Raw genomic sequence first — 26,591 nt, 5'->3', positions numbered from 1 at the left:
AGCTGGCTGACATACGAAGGAAGACGCAGATGCTACATGTGCAACGTACTGTTTTGATAACTCAAGAAACTCACACATTCACGTGTCATTTATTCCTCTGTGTCCGTCCTGCTAGTCTTGAACCCCCTACTCATGCAGGTCGCATAAATTATAAGTTAAAACAAATTCGTGAATTCTATCTTGCGGTGAGCTATTTAGGGGCTGAAATTTTATGGAGACATTCATACAGACTCGTTGGAAAGCAGTGCCTTATCCGAATCTCGTTGAAAGAGGATCGCCGCAAACAAACTGGGTGACAGTTTGGTGCAATATCAGTCTTCCGATTTTGCCGATGCGCATCGTGTCCTCTTGGTATAAAGTAGTCAGTAACTTGATTCCAATGAAAGAGCGACTTTTCCGTATTGGTCTTAGCGACACGGATTTACGTAGTCGTTGTACGTCTACCGGTACGATTCGACATCGCTTTGCTTGTGGAGGCCATATGGCAAATTGGTCTTGGATTAGGACGCAATTGGCCTTCCTTACTCGATCTTCTGAGACTTAATACACTACGGACATACTATTGCTACCAGATTCTTCCTTCTTTCCACGGTCGAAAAGCAATACCGTTATGTGGCTACTGGGATACTTCGTTCATTATGTTGTAGAAGGTGAGGGGGAAGATGACATGAACTTCATACAGTACATGATCACGGCCTATTGGACGTGCTTGAGAATGCCTTGATGTCGAAACCTCTTCGCCAACATGTTTAATCTTGTTTTCCGTCGGCAAGGTATTGGTTAATTTCATTTTTCTGATGATAGTTGTTTTCCTTGTCATGTATGTTTCCCATCTGCTTTGCTTCGGCTTGTTCTCTCCTACTTTACCTGCTCGTTTCGTTTAGTGTTTTGACTCAGTGTCGCTCCAGTTCTACTGTAAAATGTGAATAGATGAAATATATATACACATGAGCGTATACACTCCTTGAAATCGTAGTGGATTTTTTTTAATCTGCTATTTAGAATATAATGTGATTCGTTTGTCTTTCTGCTTTTAGATTCTATATAAAACTAATATATATAATAAATAAAAATTCAACAAAAAACTAAAAAATATAAAAAACTATAAATTTTTTTATATATATCTGAGAGCTTGGTGATGGTTTTTCGGCTATGTTCTCGGTTCTTTTTTCGTTTCTCCTATTATTGTTTTGTTATCATAATCATTTTTTTCTCCCATTTGCAGCTTATGCTACATGATGATCTGACTATAGTCTACTGAAGTTTTATGATAGTACCAGGTCACTCTGATAATTAAAAAAAGTGGTCGGAGCATCTGCTAGAATTCAGGAAACCAGGGTTGGAATCCCGGTCCTGCACTCGCAGTCATGTCTGTAATTCCTTTGTGTCTTAATTATTTTGATCATTATGCTGTTTATACTATATATTAAGATTTCTTCCCGGCTGCTCCAAAAACTTCATTTCACTGTCCTGACTCTTCATTTCATTATTGTCAATGTGTGTAATATCGCGATGTATTGAGTTGTTTCCTTGATGATGGGATAACATAGTCCAGAAACTTATTGTGGTACATATATCGCACATTTGACAACTGGCGCGTAACATTCTGAGCTTGTGGCTATGTTACACATGTAGCTACCTCTTAATAAATCGAGATTCTAAGAACTAAAAGGGCTTAAAGCACACTGTCGTCGGTTTTGAGATTGTAGCATTTATTCATCCTCCTGCTATCTGTTGATATAATGGTGAACCAGTTTTATCCATATCCATATTGTTTATATGAACATTCACGAAAAGCTGCCTCACCGATTTCTACGGTATTCATTTCCTTATGGGTCCAAAGCACAAAGCATAATTTTGATGCTTTGCGCTTCTCAACTGTTATTTTAGCTTCGCCAACGTAATTTAGTGTCTACCTGATATACGTAGTAGTAGCACTTCGTAATCTGAGGAATATCGACAGTTTGATCCGAAAATCAAGCCACGGAATGTGCTTAATGAAAATGATGATAACAAGTCTATGTTGGAATAGGTCGTAAGTGTGTATGTGGTGCATTAAGTAGTCTGTCTGTTCTTTTTGTTCTGATTCTAGTTCCACAATAATTACATACTTTACAACCGTCAAAAAGACACTTTTGTCGCCAGCCTCTATAGGAAATTTTGTGAATTAAAGTTAATAAAAAGTGAAATCGTAAATATTAATTAATGTAGATACATTATTTTTTTCATAGAAAATAAAGGATATTATGACTTAAAAAAGCAGTTCAGACCTATGAGACTGGTGTTTATGTCGACAAATTTAATGTTCGTAAACATCTGTTTTTCTCAAAATGTGTGCCTGTGCTTTGGGCCCTTATGGTTCTCAGTGTTGCAATTTGCGCAAAGGTACCCGTTGTGTCACCTGGCCGCTGTTATCAAGCCTTAGAAAGTTTCGTGAAACGGTCGTTAGTCGTGGGACGCATTCAGCGTGGGACGCTTCTCCCTGCCAGACAGATTTTTTTTATTTTTTATTTTTGCCTGAAGGCCGTACAGCCATAGGCGGCAATTGTTCCGTGCTGGTCTCAGAATAACAACCTATTTGAACAGTAATGTAACATTTGCGAAAAAAAACGTAACTTTCTTTCTGGTCAGTGATCATATTACGAAATAGTTATCGCAGGCTTTGTTCTCTATCAACTGTCTTCTTACTCACGGGAAAGAAGGCAGTTGATTTAATTGACTTCCTGCCTGCTATTAGATGAAACAGGACGAAATATACTTGTAACAAGCTATTAAACGTCTCAGTGATAGATGGTTAATGAATGAGAAGGTACAATTATTCAAATAATCTCATTGACGTTAAATTCCTATTAATCATGATTGATTAGTGATTCATTAAGCTACAGATCCTGTCTCCACATCAAATGACTTATAGCACACTGTCGTAAAAATAAAATAAGAGTGTCAATATGCAGAGAAAGATCTGAAGCTTACTTTTGATACAGAAATAAATAAGGGGGAGGATTAGATAAGAAAAGCAGAAAGTTAGATGGATCTCCTACGCAAGAACTCATATTTACGAAGCTAATTCTAGGAAGCAGTACTAATCATCTGACTCTTCTTATAGTCAGAGAGTCAGTTGAAAGGAATTAGGACGGGTCACTTGAGAACATAAGTAAATAAAATTAATTTCCCACGGCAGTCACACTGATGCAGCACTTTCCTCGTGACAACAGTTTCTCGGTTGGTTTCTGGAGGCTGAATGGACCTCTTTCGATACCTTTCCAAACCTGATGTATTCACCGAGAGTCGAAACCCTGTCCACTATGTCAGCAACCAATGAAGTTGACAACAATTGAGGGTAGAGACTACTGAGCTCCACAGCAAGTGGAATATTAATAACAGGCTTACGCGGTGCCCAACAAGGAACCAAATACGGTATCTGCCTTTCGGAGAAATTGCTTTTTTAGTTGAGTCATCCGACCACACTTCAGTGACGAATTCAGATCTTCAGCTATCACTGTCTCTCTCCTTTAATTCCAAACGCTACACACATCTTCTTACTACTACCTGGAATATAGGGATCTTCGTCATCTACGTTTATACTCCGCAAAACACTGTACAGTGCACGGTGGACGGGATATTGCTAATATGCTGGTTTTTACACTGTCTTAAGTTTGTTAATGAATTGCAGTCTTTTACACGTCTGGCGAAGTAATCGCCCCGTTGCATATTCATTATAAGTTAAAACTGGGAGCAAGGCTACTCGGTCGGGTACAAAGTGTTAACCAGCACTGAATATTCAACTCCTTGAATACTTCACCGGAAATGGAAGATATCAATTCAATGGGCCGTGTAACTGATGGTAGTTCATTCATGAGGGAACCTGCTGCAATTCCTTCTTATTGCACTTGGGTAATAATACATGGGTGTTCATTTCATTATCCTTTGATTAGTGATTAATATTTTAAAATCCTCGTGGAAAAACCTCAGACTTTTTTTAACGACTTAGCGACTTTACAAAATCTTTGAATATCTTACGTCACACAATAGCTCATTTTTGTGATTATTTCTGGGTGAAGGTCATTACTATATTGTATTATATTTGCGATTCTCTTCCCCATCTTTGTTTAGATGAGCTAATGTTCAGTCTATTATGACTCGACGCCAACGGGAAGCTATGTTCGAAATTTTCTTTCTTGTTGGGTCCATGTCTAGCAGTTATTATATCCGTATTTCAAGAAAAAACGTTAGTTAATGTGAGGCGTAATACCGGTATTATGAAATTTTATTTATTTCACCTCATCCAAAATAAGGAAATTTAACTTCTGATCCTTGCTGCAGATACAGACTCTGATCACAATTTAGTAATGATGAAGAAAATTGAGCCGGCCGCGGTGGCCGAGCGGTTCTAGGCGCTTCAGTCCTGAACCGCGAGACCACTACGGTCGCAGGTTCGAATCCTGCCTCGGGCATGGATGTGTGTGATGTCCTTAGGTTAGTTAGGTTTAAGTAGTTCTAAGTTCTAGGGGACTGATGACCTCAGATGTTAAGTCCCATAGTACTCAGAGCCATTTTTTTGATGAAGAAAATTGGAAATTTGTGGTAAGGACTATGGGACCAAACTGCAGAGGTCATCGATCCCTAGGCTTACGCACTACTTAATCTAACTTAAAGTAACTTACGCTAAGGACAACACACGCACCCAGGCCCGAGGGAGGACTCTAACCGCCGACGCGGGGAGCTACGCGAACCGTGACAAGACGCCCTTAGACCGCACGGTTACACCGCACGGCTAATGAAGAAGAGTTGGTTGAAATTTAAGAGGCTAGTCAGGAAGAATTAGTGTGCAAAGAAGTGAGATACGGAAGTGCTAAGGAATGAAGGAGCACGCTTGAAGTTCTCTAAAGCTGGAAGTCAAACGGATTCAGAATTCCATGGGGTCCTCCTCTATAGTCTTTAAGACGCAGAGCAAGGAGGGCGAGGAGATACTACTAAAGATCCTTACGAGAAGCGGAACGTCAAAGAAGGCTGATTTTTCTATCTAAAAGTCAAACAGCAATATAAAGAACTACTACACCATACAAGAGTAGAAAAATAGGAAGCGTAAAAATGGTTCAAATGGCTCTGAGCACTATGGTACTTAACTTCTGAGGTCATCAGTCCGCTAGAACTTAGAACTACTTAAACCTAACTAATCTAAGGACATCACACACATCCATGCCCGAGGCAGGATTCGAGCCTAAGCGCCTAGAACCGCTCGGCCACCCCGGCCGGCGGAAGCGTACATTAAGGACCAAATGGTAAGAGATGTTTGGTGCTTACCATACAAACTTGCAACAAATAAGGTTTGATAGCCCACTGTATTATGACGTCTGCGACTATCCAACGCCACGGTGACCATAGACTGGGGACATCAGTGCTGTACCTATCCAGAACTTCGTTGCCGGACGATGCAACGATGGGAGACACGTCCATCAGCGTCTTCGCTCTGAATTCCAAGAGCAGCATGTGAATAACAGTGTTGTGATGCTATCTGCCCAATAGGAATTGAGACAGGCAATAAAGAAGTCAAAGAAGAAGAAAGCACACTAGGACCAGATAGAATACTGGGAGAGGTGTTGCTTCAGCTAGTGGACCAAATTGTGCCATGTGTAACAGTGTTATTAAAGGAATGTCTTTTGCAGGGTCGGATGCCCAGAATCTGGAAAATCTCAAATATCATTATTGCAAAAGAAAGGGGAAGACCCAAGAGAGCCGGCCAGAGTGGCCGAGCGGTTCTACGCGCAACAGTCTGGAACCGCGCGACCGCTACGGTCGCAGGTTCGAATCCTGCCTCGGCCATGGATGTGTGTGATGTCCTTAGATTAGTTAGGTTTAATTACTTCTAAGTTCTAGGGGACTGATGACCTCAGATGTTAAGTCCCCTAGTGCTCAGAGCCATTTGAACCCAAGAGAATCGAAATCTTCCAGACCGATTTGTTTGGTTAATTCTCAAGCCAAAGTACGGGGGAAGATTCTGTGCAGCCGCCAGAGGTACGACAGACATTTAGTAGGTTTGAGCCCCCTGCGGTATGGTTTCAGGAAAGGGAAATCCATCGAGTATGCTATAAATCACTCAATGAGTGCTGTGAACACCTCCGACGACAAGTATGTTACAGCCGTAATGATTGATATAGTGGGACGTTTGATAATTTGTGCTGGCCTGCCCTGTTAAAAAGACTGAAATAGATGGACTGTCCCAGTTGTCTCTATAACATTCTACGAGATTATTGCTCGGACAGGCAGGTGAATTTAGAATGTCCTGGAAAGAAAGTTGTGGAAGACCTCAACAAAGGCTGCCCACAAAGCTCTGCTTGTGGTCCCGAGTTCTTGGATCTTGGTATACAGCTATTGCTGAACCAGTCTTAGAGTACAACAAACACTAAAGGCTGCATCACCAACGCAGACGATGGACAAATTATAGTTTCTGCTATCACAGGGGCTAAATTAGAGGAAAACAGTATGGTAGTTCTTGAAAGACTAAGTATCTGGTGCGTAGAAAACAAACTAACGATAGCAGCCCACGAAACAGTCTGCGTATTACTAAAAGGAGCATTATCAAGAACGAGAAATCTCACACAGAATAAATGACCAACGTGTGGAAAGATAAGAAGCATATAGGTACCTTGGAATTAGCATCGGTGAAAAGCAAAACTTTCGTGCACATCTAGAAATCGTCTGCCAGAGAGGCATTAAAATCTTAAATAAAATAACAATTGGTCAAAGAAGTTTTCAGCTGCCATTAGTGCAATAAGAACGTACCACAACGCAGTTTTACTCGCTGTTGCGGGCTGCGGGTAGAAACAGTTCAAATGTCTCTGAGCACTGTGGGACTTAACAGCTGAGGTCATCAGTCCCCTAGAATGTAGAACTACTTAAACCTAACTAACCTACGGACATCACACGCATCCATGCCCGAGGCAGGATTCGAACTTGCGGTTCCAGACTGAAGCGCCTAGAACCGCTTGGCCACTCCGGCCGGCTACGGGTAGAGAGCCAAAAGGTAAGGGCAGCATAGGCTCTACGGCTAACACAGAGAAATGTACTCCTGCGCCTGACAGGCGCGATAGTGCAACACCGACTGAGGCACTGCTGTTGATATCAGGCTCTCTGCTTCCAGAACTAGTTGTAAGAGTTGGCTCAAAAAGCGCGAATATGGTAAGGTAAAGGTCGTACCGGGCACAAGAGTAGTATCGAATAAGGAAATAGAGACATGCATTGACAGAGATTGGCAAGACATCTGGGACAGGGCGGAAGCAGGGAGGAGAACCTACCAGTTTCTTCCTAACGTAAAAGAAAGAACAAGAACGACATACTTCCTCCCGACCAAGGGAGCTATACATTACCTGTCGGGACATGGTCCCTGTTCCAGTTACTTACTAAAAATACGACAGCGCATCACACATTTGTCAATGTGGAGCAATCGGCATCCAGATCACATTGTCTGGGAGTGTGCCGTTAGACAAGGTGTTACAGACCAGGACAGGAACGCATTTGGAAATGTAACTGTTTTTAACATAATAGGAAATGAGAAACTGTGGCATAAGCTGAACTCGCTGACAGCTATCAGCTTATGAACTGCAAGCCTACATGGCTGAGAAATAACCAAAAAGAGACCATACATCATGATAACGAGACGCTCCACGGCAGATTATTCGCCTACAACAACCTTCTGGAAACAGTGAGGAAGCGAGTCTCGTAAAGGACCACGAGGGATTTCTTGAGATCCTGACAGCCATTTCCCAATCTCTACATTTTGGATGCACAGGCGCTGTGAATCCTGACTTGCACCTCAGCAGCGCGCCGGAGGATAACCACCCAGACAAATAAGAGATCCAGCTCGACTGTGATACCAAGTACAGTAGTGCAGTGTAGTGTTGTGTAGTTTAGTGCTGTGTATTGTAGTGTTGTGCTAGTGTAGTCCACAATTATAAATTACAAAATTTGTGATCTACCAGTAATGTAATAGACGGGTAGCGCGTGCCTTCTGGATTGAGGATGAACAAATATCTTTGGGCCAGATGGGCCAAATGGTAGTCTGTAGACTTTTTTTAGTTATTATTATCATTATTATTTATTTTTATGTAGATATTCTATGTACTCGTAGATCACCCCTCCACCCCCTTCTTGAATAACAGAATACTAACACATTTCAAATATTGTTAAAGTATTATGTACTACATTCATGCCAATTCATGTGCAACATTCGATCTGTTCTTTTATATTGATAACAGACTAAAATATAACAGCAATTAAATAATAATAATAAATAAATAGGTGTCCAAGGCAACAGACAGTGCAGTAATGAGTAGATCAGTAAGCAGTTCGATTGAAGAGGAATGGACATATCTAAAGAGAGCAATCACAGAAGCTGGAGAGAAAAACATAGTTATACAGAATAAAAAGAAACCATGGGTAACAGAAGAAATCCTTCAACTGTTCCACGGAAGAAGGAAGTACAAAAACGTTCGTGGAAATTCAGAAGTACAGAAATACGTCACTTAGGAAAGAAATAAACAGAAATTGCAGGAAAGCTAAGGCGAAATAGCTGCATGAAAAATGTGAAGAAATCGAAAAAAAAAAATGATTATCGAAAGGACTGACTCAGCAAACAGAAAATTCAAAACAACCCACGGTGAAATTAAAAGGAAGGCTAGCAACGTTAATTCCGCTGTTAAATGCAAAAGGGAGAGCGAATAGGTGGAAAGAGTACATTGAAGGTTTCTATGAGGTCTTCAATGACTGATGGAGTGTTAGAAGAAGAAACAGGAGTCGACAGAGAAGAGATAGCGGATCCAGTATTGGAAACAGACTTTAAAAAAGCTTTGAACGAGTTAAGGTAGAATAAGGCAAAAGGGATAGATAACATTTAATCGGAATAGCTAAAATCGTTGGGGGAAGTGGCAATAAAACGGGACTGAGCATCCGCATTTTCGATCGAGAAGTCTCTTCACCCTCAACGGTTGACTGTCTGGTGTGCAATATCCAGTTGCGGAATAATCAGTGCGATATTCCTTGATGACACGGTAACTACCGAACGATACATGAAGTTTTGGAAGATGATTACATCCTCATTATCCAAAGTGACCCTGATTTCGACAAGATGTTCCTGCAAGATGGAGCTCGGCCCTGTCGAAGCAAGAGAGTGTTTGATGCCCTGGAGGGGCAGTTTGGGGACCGAATTCTTACTCTGTGGTACCCAGGTCCTCGATTGGCCACCATATTTTCCGCACCTGAATACGTGCGACTCTTTTTTGTGGGGCTATATTAAAGACAAGGTGTACAGAAACAATCCCAAAACCATTGTTGAGCTGAGAGCAGCCATTCAGGATGTCACCGACAGCGTCAATGTTCCAACACTTGAGCGGGTCATGCAGAGTTTCGCTATTCGTATACGCCACATTATTCCGATGGTGGCAGGCATATCGAACATATCAAAACGTAAATCCGCATATCTGTAGTGACGTTTACTTGTTGAATACAGTGTGTACAAGCCGTAGTTTGTAACTAATTTACGTTCTTTTCATTTAGTTCAAAAACTGTCACCCAGTGGAATGTAAGAGTCTGACGATATACCATCAAACTTCCGCAAAAACATCATCTGCATAATTCTTAAGATAGTAAGAGTGGACAAATGCGAGAATTATGGCACAATCAGCTTAACTGCCCACGCAACCAAGTTGCTTGCAACAATAATGTATAGAAGAATGGGGGAGAAAACTGAGGATCTGATAGACGACGATCCGTTTCATTTTAGGAATGGTACGGCACCATACTGGCAGTTCTGACATTGCGGTTGATAATGGAAGCAAGACTGAAGAAAAATCAAGTCTCGTTCATAGATCCAAATGTGCAAGGTGTTCGAAATTCTGAGAAAAATAATTCTAAGCTATAAGGAAAGTCGGGTAACGTACAACATGTACAAGAACCAAGAGGGAACAATACGAGTGGAAGATCAAGAAAGAAGTGCTCAGATTAAAAAAGGTGTAAGACAGGGATGTAGTCTTTTACCCATACTGTTCCATCTGTACATGGAAGGAGATATGACGGAAATAAAAGTTTCAAGAGTGGGATTCAAATTCAAGGTGAAAGGATATCAATGATAAGATTCGCTGATGACGTTGTCGTCCTAAGTGAAAGTGAAGAAGAATTACAGGATCTATTGAATGAGATGAACAGTCTAATGAAAGCAGAATATGGGCTGAGAGTGAATCAAAGAAAACGAAAGTAATGAGAAGCAGCCGAATTGGGGATCACAAAGTAGAAGTTAAGGAATTCTGCTATCTTAGAAGCAACCCATGATGGACGAGCATGGAGAACATAAGAAGCAGACCAACGCTGGCAAAAGGGAATTCCTGGCCAAGACAAGTCTACTGGTATCAAACATTGTCCTTAATTTGAGGAAGTAGCTTCTGAGAATGTACATTTGGAGCACAGCATTGTATGCTAGTGAGACATGGACTGTTGGGAACAGAAACAGAAGTAAACCGAAGCGCTTGAGATGTGGTACTACAGAAGAATGTTGAAAATTAGTCTGGCTGATAAGGTGGGGAATGAGGAGGTTCTCAGATGAATCGGTTAGGAAGGAGTATGTGTCAACCACTGACAAGAAGAAGGGACCGTGTGGTAGGACATCTGTTGAGGCAACAGAAAATAACTACTACTAGAGGGAGCTTAGGTAGTAAAAAGTGTAGAGGAAGACGGAGGTTGGAATACTTCCAGCAAATATTTGGGAACGTGGGTTGCAGCTGCTACTCTCGGATTAAAAGGTTGTCAAGGGAGAGGAATTTATAGGAAGAGCAGTAGAACGGAACTTATTGTGTCATATAGCATTTCTAAAAATGAGGAATTTGCAAACATCTGTGGATGTTATAAATTGAGACATGGACTGAGGGAAAACAGGAACAGAAGAAAAACCAAGCACTTGAGATGTGGTACTACAGGAGACTGTTGAAAATTAAGTGGACTGATAAGATATGAAATGAGGAGGTTCTCTGACCAATCGGCGAGGACGAATATGTGGCAAACACTGATAAGAAGAAGGGACAGTGTGGAAGGACATCTGTTGAGACAATAGGGAATAACTTCCTTGGTACTAGAGGGAGCTGTAGATAGTAAAAAGTGTAGAGGAAGATGGGGATTGGAATATTTCTAGCAATTATTTGAGAACTTAGGTTGCAACTGCTACTCTGAGATGAAAATGTTGTTACGGGAGAGGATTTCGTAGGAAGAACAGTAGATCGCAACTGATAGTGTCGTAAACCATTTCTAAAAAAAGTTGAATTTTTTCAAACATGCGTGCATATTATAAATTGAACTCTCCCGTCGCTTTTTCCTGTCTTTTTATGTTCAGGTTAGTCTCAAGGAGTAGTGCAGGGACCCTGATATGGGTTTCGCTAACCGGGGGACAGATTCATGAGAATGGTTTCTGTGTGTAATTCGTAGTTGTAGTAATGATGAATATGTGATACGAGTATTGTTTATCTCTTGCATCTTCAATTCGAGTTTCTAGTCACATCTGATGACGATGATTGAAGTAACAGCTGGTCATCTGGTGGGCAAAGTGGTAAAGTAAACAGTCTCCGTAACTCAAGAGTGCAGCAAAGCTAGATCAGAGTCGAAGCACCTGTACATGTGTAGGGTGTGCAGCAATCAGCAGCTGTTTACTGACGACGCTGTGGTGAGCGAGATGGTGTCGAAGTTGAATGGCCGTACGAGGATACAAGACAGACACAATTTCTAGTCGGTTTGATGAATGGAATCTAGCTCTAAATGCAGAGAAATGTAAGTTAATCCAGATGAGTAGGAAAAACAATTCCATAATGTTCAAATGTAGCATTAATAGCGTGCTAGTTGACACAGTCAGATCGATTAAATATCTAAACATAACGTTCAAAGAGATATGAAACGGAAAGATCATATAAAGACTGTTGTGGGGAAGGCGAATGGTCAATTTCGGTGTATTGGGAGAGTTTTAGGAAGGTGGTGTTCTTCTGTAAAGGAATCTGCTTGCGGAACAGTAGTGCGACGCATTCTTGAGTACTGGTATAGCTTTCAGGATCGCCATCAGGCCGAATTAAAGGAAGACATCAGCACTTCAGAGGTAGACTGCTCGATTTGTTACTAGTAGGTTCGAACAACACAGAAGTATTACGGAGACGCTTCGGGAACTCAAACGGGAAATCGCTAGAGGGAAAGCGACGTTCTTTTAGAGAGACACCATTGAGAAAATTTAGAGGTCCGGCATTTGAAGTTGACTACAGAACGATTCTACTACCGTCAACGTACATTTGGGGTGAGGACCGCGAACACAAGATATAGTTGTACAACGCACTCTCTGCATTGTACCGTGTAGTGGCTTGGGAAGTGTGTTTGTAGAGGTACATGTAGATGTTATAAATAAAACTCCTCCGCCATGTCTTTCTCTCTTTTTGGAAGCTAATCTGAGGAACTATTGCAGGGATTTTGATGCGCTTTTCATTAATAGATTGGTTCACAAGTAAGGTTTGTGTATATAATTTATTACCGTTCAAAATGGTTCAAATAGCTCTGAGCACTGTGGGACTTAACATCTGAGGGCAGCAGTCCTCTAGAACTTAGAACTACTTAAACCTAACTAACCTAAGGACATCACACACATCCATGCCCGAGGTATTACCGTTATGCGAGACAAGTCGTTCAGCTGCAGATACTTAATGGTACTCGTGCGAAGACGGAGCACGTCCGTAGTCGAATTTAACTGTTAAGATGTCTTTTTCTAGAATTATTTGTTTGAATGTTAGCCTTGTACGGAAAACAAATGTGAATGATGGACAGTTCAGGCTATAGACGAATAGAAGCTTTTGAAATGTGGTGCTACAGAAGGATGCCGAAGATTAGATGGACTGACCGGATAACACGAATAATTAGGGAGAAAGAAAGTTATGGCACAAATAGCCTAAAAGAAAGGGACGGTTGATAGGAAACGTGCTAAGGCATCAAGGATTCGTCAACACGGTAAGTAAGGTTTGTGTGTATAATTTATTACCGTTCAAAATGTTCAAATAGCTCTGAGCTAACGTGGTAAATGTTAGAGAGGGAGATCGTGGGTCGTCTATAGTTAGCAGGCTCAAACGATTCAAATGGTTCAAATGGCTCTGAGCACTATGGGACTTAACTTCTGAGGTCATCAGTCCCCTGTAACTTAGAACTACTTAAACCTAACCAACCTAAGGACATCACGCACATCCATGCCCGAGGCAGGGTTCGAACCTGAGACCGTAGCGGTCGCGCGGTTCCAGACTATAGCGCCTAGAACCGCTCGGTCACACCGGTCGACTAGGCTCAAACGAATGTTGTTTCCAGTAGATGTGCAGAAATAAAGAGGCTTGGCCATGACTGTTTAGCATGCAGTCGGCACAGACCAGTCTTAAAGGTGAAGACTACAACAGTAACTTGTCTTACAGTGAAACTGAAGAGCGACTTGTGGGGTGCAGTTGGACGAGGATCGTAGGCTATGCTGTTCTGTCTTAGCAAATTAGAGAGAGACTCGCGTGGCGGAGTCTGGTGTCTTACCGAGAAGCGGTCGAGCTCGTGGCCAATGAAGACGGCGTAGAGGCGCTGCTGCTGGCGGATCTCGGAGCCGTTGTCCTCCTCGGAGTTGCCGCGGTCCTCGCGCGTCGACAGCCACAGCTTGAGTCGGATGCGGCCCTGGATGTTGGAGCGCTGCGTGCGCGCCTCCAGCTGGTACCAGCGGTCCAGCCCCGTAGACGGGATGTCCTGCGGGTGCACCAAGCAGCGCTATCGGCATAGCCGCATTTCTTTTCCTAGTTACGTTGCGATCATGACAGCTGCACATTGAAGATTATCAACAGTAATACTGAAGCAGTTATTGCTGACTAAACTCAAGAGTTAAAAAAAAAGTGAATTGTGAACGAATCTTCCGGGCGCCTACCGGATGATTATAATTAAAGTGCACGCGCTCACAGAGGCCCAGTAAGCGCTGTAATTACTGTATGGCATCTAAACCTGGTAGATTGATGTACACTACTGGCCATTAAAATTGCTACACCACGAAGATGACGTGCTACAGACGCGAAATTTAACCGACAGGAAGAAGATGCTGTGATATGGAATTGATTAGCTTTTCAGAGCATTCACACAAGGTTGGCGCCCGTGGCGACACCTACAACGTGCTAACATGAGGAAAGTTTCCATCCGATTTCTCATACACAAACAGCAGTTGACCGGCGTTGCCTGGTGAATCGTTGTTGTGATGCCTCATGTAAGGAGGAGAAATGCGTACCATCACGTTTCCGACTTTGATAAAGGTCGGATTGTAGCCTATCGCTATTGCGGTTTATCGTATCGCGACATTGCTGCTCGCGTTGGTCGAGATCCAATGACTGTTAGCTGAATATGGAATCGGTGGGTTCAGGAGGGTAATACGGAACGCCGTGCTGGATCCCAACGGCCTCGTATCAGTAGCAGTCGAGATGACAGGCATCTTACCCGCATGGCTGTAACGGATCGATCCCTGAGTCAACAGATGGGGACGTTTGCAAGACAACAACCATCTGCACGAACAGTTCGACGACGTTTGCAGCAGCATAGACTGTCAGCACGGAGACCATGGCTGCGGTTACCCTTGACGCTGCATCACAGACAGGAGCGCCTGCGATGGTGTACTCGACGACGAACCTGGGTGCACGAATGGCTAAACGTCATTTTTTTCAGATGAATCCAGGTTTTGTTTACAGAATCATGATGGTCGCATCCGTGTTTGGCGACATCGCGGTGAACGCACATTGGAAGCGTGTATCCGTCATCCCCATACTGACGCATCACCCGGCGTGATGGTATGGGGTGCCATTGGTTCGACGTCTCGGTCACCTCTTGTTCGCATTGACGGCACTTTGAACACTGGACGTTACATTTCAGATGTGTTACGACCCGTGGCTCTACCCTTCATTCGATCCCTGCGAAACCCTACATTTCAGCAGGATAATGCACGACCGCATGTTGCAGGCTCTGTACGGGCCTTTCTGGATACAGAAAATGTTCGACTGCTGCCCTGGCCAGCACATTCTCGAGATCTCTCACCAATTGAAAACGTCTGGTCAATGGTGGCCGAGCAACTGGCTCGTCACAATACGCCAGTGATGACTCTTGATGAACTGTGGTATCGTGTTGAAGCTGCATGTGCAGCTGTACCTGTATACGCCATCCAAGCTCTGTTTGGCTCAATGCCCAGGCGTATCAAGGCCGTTATTACGGCCAGAGGTGGTTGTTCTGGGGACTGATTTCTCAGGATCTATGCACCCAAATTGCGTGATAATGTAATCACATGTAAGTTCTAGTATAATATATTTATCCAATGAATACCCGTTTATCATCTGCATTTCTTCGTGGTGTAGCAATTTTAATAGCCAGTAGTGTATTAATGCAGAACTGATTTACACAGCTGATTTAGCCACCACGTTCAAATCTGGGGCTGTGAATTCAAAAAAAGACGTATAGAAATGTTTCCATGTGCAATGTATCACTAATGTGACGTGGGAAGAAAATGGCAAACATGTGACAAACGCTTAGTGTTGATTTTGTTGTTAACCAACACTTGAACACTTTGCTCAACATGGGCATAGCTACTGCCTTGTAGGCATACGGATTTTTCAGGAGCGATACTGGAAAAGACAGTTAGATCCGCCAGGGTAGCCGAGAGCGCTAACGCGCTGCATCCTGGATTCGGGTGTGCGTGTCGGCCCGAGGTCGAATCTGCCTGGCGGATTAACGACGACGGCAGGTGTGCCGGCCAGCTGGGTGTGGTTTTTAGGCGGTTTTCCATATCCTACTAGGTGAATACCGGTCTGGTCCCCACGTCCCGCCTCAGTTCCATGACTCGCAGACATTTGAAACACATTCACACGATTTGTCGATTTACACTAGCCACAGACAGATGGGGTACACTAATTCCGTGGCAGGAAGGCGGCAGGAAGGGCATCCGGCCACTCCTTAATCTTAACCACGCCAAATCCGTACTCAACCCTGCCGACCCTGCGCACAATGCGGGATAAAGGCAGTATCGAAAGAAAGAAAGATACTGGAAAAAACAGTTTGTTTAAATTCATAAAGATTATTCTTTCCTTGATCAAGTTCGATGCGAACCACACATACTTAATCAATCCTGTGAAAACATATGGACTAAATTCATACAGAATTAAAAAAATAAAATTTTATGGAATCTTCCTCCGAAACGATTTCACTATTAGTCTTTAGCAAGTCGGGAGCATTCGGAATTCTTTTCATGAAAATTTTTACCTATTTGCAAAGATTAACGTCAAAGGTTTGGCAAAGTGGACTACATTTGGCTGGGATAATTGTTGTGGTGCAGGTGCCTGATGAATCTGCCCTCCCCACAAATCAATAATGTAAAGTAATTTTTCTTGTCCCACGTACGCAAGAACAAGAGATTTTAGAAACTCTTCGTACAGCACTTTAGAGAACTTACCTGATTTCTTGCAAGTCGCAATTACATTTTTTAAAGTGTCATCTCGAAGTGCAGTTTCCGAACAATCCGACTAAATTTCCCGTATGGTTCTTGTATACATATGTAAATGTAACGGAATATCTTTTCTGACGCAGTTGTAGTATACTGTCTTGTGAAGGAACGACTAATCGTGTTGAAATCGGTTTTAGATCCTTGATCCGCAAGGGATCTACTGTACATCGATTGGCACTGGCCACCAGTTTGTTCCGTGTTAAGTACATAACAGAGGTCAAAACGTGAAATCAGTACTTTCGTCTGTATCTGGAATCCTTCCGTAGTTGATAATACTTCGTACATCTTTGCGAACTCGTTGGAGCTGTCCAAATATGTGGAATTTTAACTACGAACCACAAACGGAATACATAACTGAATGAAGTGTGCGATAATGATTTAGTAATGAAATTACTACAGGGAAAATGACTATATTTGAATAATTTTATATGACATACTATTTAATGATACCCTATACGATTAAATTAGAAAGGAAAGAAAATCGTATGCGTGCAGAATTTGAACCCGCACAGTCAGCGTCGTGGCCCTGAACCGTAGGCCCTGCGCTACACTCCCTCGGTCGGAAGATGCTTAACGTTTGCGGATACAGGAGGTGCGCATAACAATTCAAAATCGATTTTCTCGGAAACTAGGGGCCGTTGCATGAAAAGAAAAGCCGCTATTCAAGTGTTCAGGACGGGGCCCTGTACAACATACCCAAGAGCTATCGCAATCTGATGGTCTCCTTATTAGTATCGAACCGATCTCCCAAGATTGTCTTTTTAATGTCCATTATAACTTTTGGTACACTGTTGTTATGTGTACAGACATGTTCTGATCCTTGGTATCTAGGGTATTTGCACCAACTCACGTAACGCATAAAATCTGTAAACAGAGTACTATACTCCGCAGTTAGGAGTGTATGATGCTATAGCCACATAAAAGAAAGAAAATATTGTTGAATGTCATGTGCTATGGAACATACATGATGAATGATATTTTATTGATTGAGAATGAGAGGAACCTGAATGGTGAGAGGAAACCGAAGGATTTGCAGAGGCAAACTAGAGAAAGGACGAAAGTTTCTACAAGAAGAATAGATGACGACATGTCTAGCGAAGAAAATCTTTTCTATAGTCTGGGAATATTTTACATTGTTGTTAAAATTTTAAACGCTTTTTCTCACAATGCATCTTTTGCCTTGTATGAAACACTTTCAAGTGAACTGTTCGAGATAGTAATCTAAAAATTTCAGCTTTTTACAGCCGTCAGCGTACGCATTATATCACAGCCTCCTACGAATATTGCAGCCTTGCTCGGCTCTGCTTCGTAAGGTAGGTGTGTATCAGATTCCTTGCGGGAATTTCAAATGTCGCATATAGTTCAGACAACACGCAGTCTTCATGAGAGGTGCGTGGAACACGGAAGATACACAAGCTTCCTTTTGAGATTTCATTTTCAAGGAAGCAATAGATATTAGATTAACCAATAACCTAATAAATAGAGATAATGGTTTTAGTTCGGATGAGGCATGGAATCCGTCTCTTGGTGTAATGAAATTGCACACAAGTCGTCAAGGTGTTACAGCCGCCGAACATACATCGATAAGTGAATCGAATGTCTGAACGATTGTACCACAGGTGGCACGTGTGTAAGTATACCTCTTTGCCGCCGACCAGTATCTGTGAGCTGCATGCGCAGTATCGCCGCGGTGGGGTACATAAGGCCACGTTTGGCACCTTGCCTGAGGATAGCCGGACGGTACGCGGCCGAAGTATCAGTGGAAGAAGTAACATTTGCGTTGCTGTATGCCCGAAATTTAATGGATTACTCGTCTGCTAATAATTAAACGCATAAAAATTAGACGCAAAGATAAGCAGAGCTACAAATTTCAAATATTTAGGTAACATTCTCGAACCTACAGGACGAGAAGAGATCTCACAGGACTCGACTACAAATAAATAGAGAGCTTACTGCTAAACACAAATGTGTGATATGAAATGTGTGTCCGTTCAAACAAATATCAGACATTACAACACAGTAATCAGGCCTGACATGCTCTATGGAAGTGAGACGCTAACATTCCATACGAAAAGCGACATTGAAAGCATAATGAAGAAAGAACGCGAAATCATGAAAAAAATTCTCAGCCCAAAGCTAAAAGAAGAGGGGTACAGATCACACACTAGGAAAACCGCACGGAAGATGTCAGAAAAAGAAGGTAAAAGTTTTACAGGCACATCAGCAGGCTACCACCAACAGGACACACGAACAGAATTCTGACTTCAAGTCAACAGTACCATGGACCATACGAGTCAAACTTGACGTAGAAAAAGCACAAATCGATCCAATAGAAATTGAAGACAGAAACGTTTACAGACACAAGTGGGACGTGGAGTGAGAGAATGATGTCGCTAAGAAACCTAGGACAAAGTGGACTGAAGACAGAAAGAGACTCTATGGAGAAAAAATGAGAGAAGCGTGGAAGATCAGAAGAAAGCTCAAATGAGGCAGAATGTCTTGCATGACCCTACAGGGTCTCGACGCAAATAAAAATATAATAACAAAAATATATAGGAGGAAGCAATATGTTGGTTGTCTCTTCTAGTGAAGTACGGTTTCTGATATCTAACAGTAAATCTTAGAGCGATGCACAACGCATCTCTTGTAGCATCTGTCACAGGAGTTATGTGAGCATCTCCCTGACGCTTTCATACACACAAAACTAACTGTGATGAGATACGCTGATCTTCTTTGAATCTTCTCCATTGTTTTGCTTTGTCTCCTACCCGATAACGCACACAAGTGGAGTGGCAGTTATGGACGAAAGTACATTTACGGTTCGTTGTGGAGAGGAGACGTAAACGCTTTTCAGAATGACTTATTATTATTATTACGGATTTCTCTAACGGGTACCAAAATGGTCCCTATAGGGCCCTTCCAGCACCCACCTCTGTAACTGATGTCGCTAAGGTACGACTGTGTGGTGCTAGCAGGCTCAGAGATGGCCATTTCGGCTCTTGAAAGTGCAAACGTTATCATCCCCGATACATGGTCGTCAAAGGGAGGAGAGAAGCTGGGGTACAGTTGCTGATCGTCAGACTCCGCACCAAGATCCTCGATTAAATTCAAAACCTATCCAGATAATGGATGTGAGACTTATGATGGTGATCCGTTCGTTGGATGGGGACGTTAAGCTTGGATGCTCTCTTGGTGCTATTTGAGAGGAGTAGGCTAAGGAAAGGGAAGGATGGGTAAGATACAATATGTACAAGAACCAATAACAAACAAACAGTGGAAACCCAAGAACGAAATACTCGGTTTAAGAGAGGGTATAAGACAGTGTCGTCGTCTTTTTCCCTTACTGTTGAGTCTTTACGTCGAATAAGGAATGACGGAAATAAAAGAAACGCTAAAGAGCGTTGTTAAAATTCAGAGTGAAAGGATATCTATGATAAGTTTCGCTGATAAAATTGTTAAGCGCAGTGAAAACGAGGGAAAATTACAGGACCCGTTGAACAGAATGAACAGTCTAATGAGTACAGAATATGGATCGAGAATAAACGAAGGAAGGTAGGGGCAGTGTGCAGCAGCATTAATGAGGTTAGTGATAAACTTAATATCAAAACACCACGAAGTAGATGAAGTGAAGCGATTCTCCCATCTTCGAAGAAAGGAAGCAAGGAGGTTACACGAAGCAGACTATCACAGGCAAAGAGAGCTTCCCCTTTAAAAGACTACTAACATCAAATGTACGACTCGATTCCAGGAATAAATTTCAAAGAATGTAGCGTCTTGGAGTCAACACTGAATGGAAGTGTCTCATGGACTGTGGAAAGTTGGACAGTAAGGAAATCAAAGCTTTCAAGATGTGATGATAGGTAGTGTTACAGAAGGTTGCCGAAATGTTAGGTGAATCTCTGCAGTATTCACAAGTAAAGAAACATGTGGAACAGACTTAGATTAGATTAGTTTTTCGTTCCATAGATCCGTGCTGACGAGATCCTCGTGGATGTGGAACATGTAAATTTTTTTTTAGCTGAAATAAGAATACTAATAGTATGAGTATATACAATACGTCATTTTTTAAAGCTGAAATAACAATACTAATAGTATGAGTATATAAATACATCATTTGTTTCTATTAAAAAATTCGTCAATGGAGTAGAAGGAGGTGGCCACTAGTAAGTCTTTCAGGCTGCTTTTAAACTGATCTTTATTTGTAACTAAATTTTTTATGTTTCCTGGCAAATTATTTAAGATGAGTGTTCCTGAGTAGTGAACCCATTTTTGAAGTAAAGTGAGTGCTTTTAAGTCCTTGTGCAGATCATTTTTGTTCCTGGTATTGTATGTATGAACTGAGCTGTTTGTTGGAAAAAGAGATGTTCAAAAAAAATGGTTCAAATGGCTCTGAGCACTATGGGACTCAACTGCTGTGGTCATAAGTCCCCTAGAACTTAGAACTACTTAAACCTAACTAACCTAAGGACAGCACACAACACCCAGCCATCACGAGGCAGAGAAAATCCCTGACCCCGCCGGGAATCGAACCCGGGAACCCGGGCGTGGGAAGCGAGAACGCTACCGCACGACCACGAGATGCGGGCAAAAGGGATGTTATTTAGGACAAATTTCATTAAGGAGTAAATATACTGAGAGGCAGTGGTTAGTATACCCAGTTCTTTGAAGAGGTTTCTACAGAACGTCCGTGAATTTACTCCACAAATAATACGTATTACACGCTTTTGGACTCTGAAAACTTTTGTTTGACTTGAAGAGTTACCCCAAAATATTATACCATACGACATTATGGAATGAAAGTAGGCAAAGTACGGATGTCTGCTAACACTCGAATTGCAAATACAGATTTGTTAAGGCGTTTCTGCAGTTCTGTGGTGTGCTCCTCCCAACTGAATTTATTATCAAGTTGTAATCGCAGGAATTTAAGAAGGTGCAGAATGATAAGACATGTGTTTAAGATATAAAGGAACAACTTATCTGACAGTAGAGGGAGCTGTATAGGGTGATAACAGTACGGGAAGAGAGAGATTGGAATATATCCAACAAACAATCGAAGACGATGGATACAAGTGCTACTCTGAGATGAAAAGATTGACTCAAGAGAAGAAGTTGTGTGCGCACGCGGTCACACACAAACACACAGACACACACACACACACACAAGGTCCATGTGCTGTCTCTCTTCTCATCAAGACATCGTTGCACGTGCACCCTGTTACCAGTGGCAGTTACACTGAAGCTACTTGACATTCAAGTAGCCCAAGTGGTGCCTGTTGCCAATTACACTACTGGCCATTAAAATTGCTACACCAAGAAGAAATGCAGATGATAAACGGGTATTCATTGGATAAATATATTATACTAGAACTGACATGTGATTACATTATCACGCAATTTGGGTGCATAGATCCTGAGAAATCAGTCCCCAGAACAACCACCTCTGGCCGTAATAACGGCATTGATACGCCTGGGCATTGAGCCAAACAGAGCTTGGATGGCGTGTACAGGTACAGCTGCACATGCAGCTTCAACACGATACCACAGTTCATAAAGAGTCGTCACTGACGTATTGTGACGAGCCAGTTGCTCGGCCACCATTGACCAGACGTTTTCAATTGGTGAGCGATCTCGAGAATTTGCTGGCCAGGGCAGCAGTCGAACATTTTCTGTATCCAGAAAGGCCCGTACAGGACCTGCAACATGCGGTCGTGCATTATCCTGCTGAAATGTAGGGTTTCGCAGGGATCGAATGAAGGGTAGAGCCACGAGTCGTAACATATCTGAAATGCAACGTTCACTGTTCAAAGTGCCGTCAATGCGAACAAGAGGTGACCGAGACGTGTAACCAATGGCACCCCATACCATAATGCCGGGTGATACGCCAGGATGGCGATGACGAATACACGCTTCCAATGTGCGTTCACCGCGATGTCGCCAAACACGGATGCGACCATCATGATGCTGTAAACGGAACCTGGATTCATCCGAAAAAATGACGTTTAGCCATTCGCGCACCCAGGTTCGTCGTTGAGTACACCATCGCAGGCGCTCCTGTCTGTGATGCAGCGTCAGGGGTAACCGCAGCCGTGGTCTCCGAGCTGATAGTCCATGCTGCTGCAAACGTCGTCGAACTATTCGTGCAGATGGTTGTTGTCTTGCAAACGTCCTCATCTGTTGAGTCAAGGATCGAGACGTGGCTGCACGATCCGTTACAGACATGCGGATAAGATGCCTGTCATCTCGACTGCTAGTGATACGAGGCCGTTGGGACCCAGCACGGCGTTCGGTATTACCCTCCTGAACTCACCGATTCCATATTCTGCTAACAGTCATTGGGTCTCGACCAACGCGAGCAGCAATGTCGCGATACGATAAACCGCAATAGCGATAGGCTACAATCCGACCTTTATCAAAGTCGGAAACGTGATGGTACGCATTTCTCCTCCTTACATGAGGCATCACAACAACGATTCACCAGGCAACGCCGGTCAACTGCTGTTTGTGTATGAGAAATGGGTTGGAAACTTTCCTTATGTCAGCACGTTGTAGGTGTCGCCACGGGCGCCAACCTTGTGTGAATGCTCTGAAAAGCTAATCATTTCCATATCACAGCATCTTCTTCCCGTCGGTTAAATTTCGCGTCCGTAGCACGTCATCTTCGTGGTGTAGCAATTTTAATGTCAAGTAGTGTATAAAAATAATGGCTCCAGGATGTGAGGCTGACGATTTCATTCAGCCGGTGCCCCTCCGCCATTTCAGTGACCGTTGGTGGTAAATGGGAGCTGCCAGGCCTTTTAACTTCGTGCATGCCGAGCCGAGCTCGGTTACTCTTGGCGGCGCTCGGACCATAACGCCACCGACGGAGAAGTTGGTGCCGGTGACAGTGATTAAAGCGCCTGCGGGCGGGCGGGAGCTGAGCTTAGCAACGGCGGCACGTGCGCGCGCCGCGCCCCTACCTGCAGCGGGATGTTGACGCAGCCGAGGAAGTCGTCCTGGTTGCCGGAGCGGGCGCTCTGCGCGATCTGCTTGAAGAAGCGGCCCAGGCCCTTCACGCCGCGCACCTCGTTCAGCTTGCTGACCGCATCGAACACCGACGACTCGTCGTCGTGGTCCCTGCGGGCAAACACAGCGCACGTGCAGGGCCAAAAAGTGCCAAGTCTCGTAAGCACTGTACTAAGGAGAGGATACTTACTGGAGAGACTTATTTTCGAACCGGTTCACTGAATTCACGACTAGGGTTGCTTACAACATTTGAGAACTACTTACGTTCAGTAATGGATAAAAACTTCGCTAAAGACTGAATGAAAACGTTATCTGGTGAGAACGGAACCCAAGTAGAGCACTAATCATATTGCTATAGTGTTAGTACGAGCAAAACGCTGTGAAATAAACGTCCTTTTATAGTGCTAACAGCTGAATTAGGAGCTTATACAGTTCTTAACGTTTCCTGTCACACTGGAGAAGTTGCTTCTGCATACATGTCGCTACTTATATTCGCACTCCCAGAGCACCTGACTCAAGAAATAAACAGATGAGGCTAACAACACTACAGTGTTTGAGCGTTATAGTTTCATGCAGGAAACGTTTGATAGTGATTAATGTTCCATCATAAGGAAAGCGCCGGCACGAAGCTGAAGAACGCAAGAGAAGAAAAGGCTGTGAGACGACGTCAGCCAGTAGTTTGCTGACTAGGACCGCACCACGACAGGAGCGGCCTCCAGCCGAAGGGAATGTAAGCACCGCTCCTGCCAGTCTCGGCCGGGCGGTAGAAGATGGACACTGGTACACCCGGACTAGAAGAAGAGCTGTTACTTCCATATCCATTACTTGCATCAACATTCCACATAGCGAAAGTCACAGATTATTTGCATGTCGCCAATCGCTTGCGACCCCTTGTAAACCAAAGTATTGTCAATTTATTGTAATAAAAACCATTAATCTAATCAATATCTTGTTGTCATAGCCGAAAGGTATATTTCCAGCTTATCACATCCTCAAACATCGTATTTGCTTTCTTAACCTCGTTTCCTGGAATATCGAGTTTCGGTCTGAGTTGTGCAGGTTTTCTGATACAACAACCAGCTTTGGGGAATTGCAGTACTTACACCGATCAGCCAGAACATCATGACCACCGACCTACTATCGATTTAAACCCGTCCAGTCGATGGCAGCGTCACGTGGCGAGGAATGATTGTTAGTCGGAAACACGCACGGTGCATGTAGTACAGTATCAGTGAGCGTGCGGTCCTCGGTAGAATGGGGAAGGCACGCGATCTGTCTGAGTTTGACCGAGGCCAGAGTGTGATGGCCCAGAGGCAGCGCACGAGCGTTTCGGAAACTGGACGACTTGTCGGATGTTCGAGGACTGATGTGGTGATTGTCTTCAGCACGTGGCGAAACCAAGGTGAAACAACGTTCAGACTTCGTGCGGCTGCGCGGCCACACCTCATTATAGATGTCGGACGTCGTAGGCTGGGCAGATTGGTAAAACTGGACAGGCGGCGAACTCTAAGGAACTAACATCAGACATTCATACTCGGCAGAGCACAATGTGTCTGAACACATAGTGCGCGGAACACTCCAGCCGGCGGCCTGTTCATGTGCCAATGTCAACACAACGTCATCGGCAACTACGACTGAAATGGGCACGTGACCATCGGCGCTGTACGTTGGCGCAGTGGCAAAGCGTTGAATGGTCTGATGAATGCCGATACCTTCTTCAACATGCCGATGGGAGGGCGCGAATCCGTTAGTATTGCGGGACGTAGACAAGCTGGCGGCTGCTCTGTTATGCTTCGGGGAACATTCACGTGGGCATTCATGGCCCCAGTAGAGATCGTGCAAGAGACCATGACGGCCAAGGAGTATTGTACGCTAGTTTCAGATCACGTACACCCTCCATGACGATCGCCGGCCGTTGTGGTCGAGCGGTTGTAGGCGCTTCAGTCTGGAACCACGCGACTGCTACGGTCGCAGCTTCGAATTTTGCCTCGGGCATGGATGTGTGTGATGTCCTTAGGTCAGTTAGGTTTAAGTAGTTCTCAGCTCTAGGGGACTGATGACCTCAGATGTTAAGTCCCATAGTGCTCATAGCCATTTCAACCATTTAAACCTTCATGACGACCATGTTTCCTGACGGCAGCGGCATTTTTCAGAGCGATAATGCGTCATATCATACGGCCAGGAGTGTCATGGAGTGGTTCGAGGAAAACAGTGCCGAGTTTCAGTTGATGTGCTGCCTTCCCCCTTCTACATCTACATCTACATCTACATGGCTACTCTGCAATACACATTTAAGTTCTTGGCAGAGGGTTCGTCGAACCACAATCATACTATCTCTCTACCATTCCACTCCCGAACAGCACGCGGGAAAAACGAACACCTAAACCTTTCTGTTCGAGCTCTGATTTCTCTTATTTTATTTTGATGATCATTCCTACCTATGTAGGTTGGGCTCAACAAAATATTTTCGCATTCGGAAGAGAAAGTAGGTGACTGAAATTTCGTAAATAGATCTCGCCGCGACGAAAAACGTCTTTGGTGTAATGACTTCCATCCCAATTCGCGTATCATATCTGCCACACTCTCTCCCCTACTACGTGATAATACAAAACGAGCTGCCCTTTTTAGCACCCTTTCGATGTCCTCCGTCAATCCCACCTGGTAAGGATCCCACACCGTGCAGCAATATTCTAACAGAGGACGAACGAGTGTAGTGTAAGCTGTCTCTTTAATGGACTTGTTGCATCTTCTAAGTGTCCTGCCAATGAAACGCAACCTTTGTCTCGCCTTCCCCACAATATTATCTATGTGGTCTTTCCAACTGAAGTTGATCGTAATTTTTACACCCAGGTACTTAGTTGAATTGACAGCCTTGAGTATTGTACTATTTATCGAGTAATCGAATTCCAACGGATTTCTTTTGGAACTCACGGGGATCACCTCACACTTTTCGTTATTTAGCGTCAACTGCCATCTGCCACACCATACAGCAATCTTTTCTAAATCGCTTTGCAACTGATACTGGTCTTCG

At 43.4% G+C, this 26,591-nt stretch overlaps 1 protein-coding gene across 1 annotated transcript in view; it reads right to left on the bottom strand.

The window, feature by feature from the left end:
- The window catches only part of LOC126252422 (BAI1-associated protein 3), a 503,482-nt gene that overhangs the window by 295,617 nt on the left and 181,274 nt on the right, over window positions 1–26,591 (bottom strand). The window contains exons 6-7 of the mRNA XM_049953312.1: window positions 23,515–23,671; window positions 13,576–13,779 (exon numbers count right to left, since the gene is read on the bottom strand). Coding sequence (XP_049809269.1) covers window positions 13,576–13,779; window positions 23,515–23,671 — 361 coding nt within the window. The remainder of the gene's footprint in view (window positions 1–13,575; window positions 13,780–23,514; window positions 23,672–26,591) is intronic.

The sequence above is a fragment of the Schistocerca nitens genome, chromosome 4 (assembly GCF_023898315.1).
Source record: "Schistocerca nitens isolate TAMUIC-IGC-003100 chromosome 4, iqSchNite1.1, whole genome shotgun sequence".
Lineage (NCBI taxonomy): Eukaryota > Metazoa > Arthropoda > Insecta > Orthoptera > Acrididae > Schistocerca > Schistocerca nitens.
This window is presented reverse-complemented; position numbering and strand designations above follow the sequence as displayed.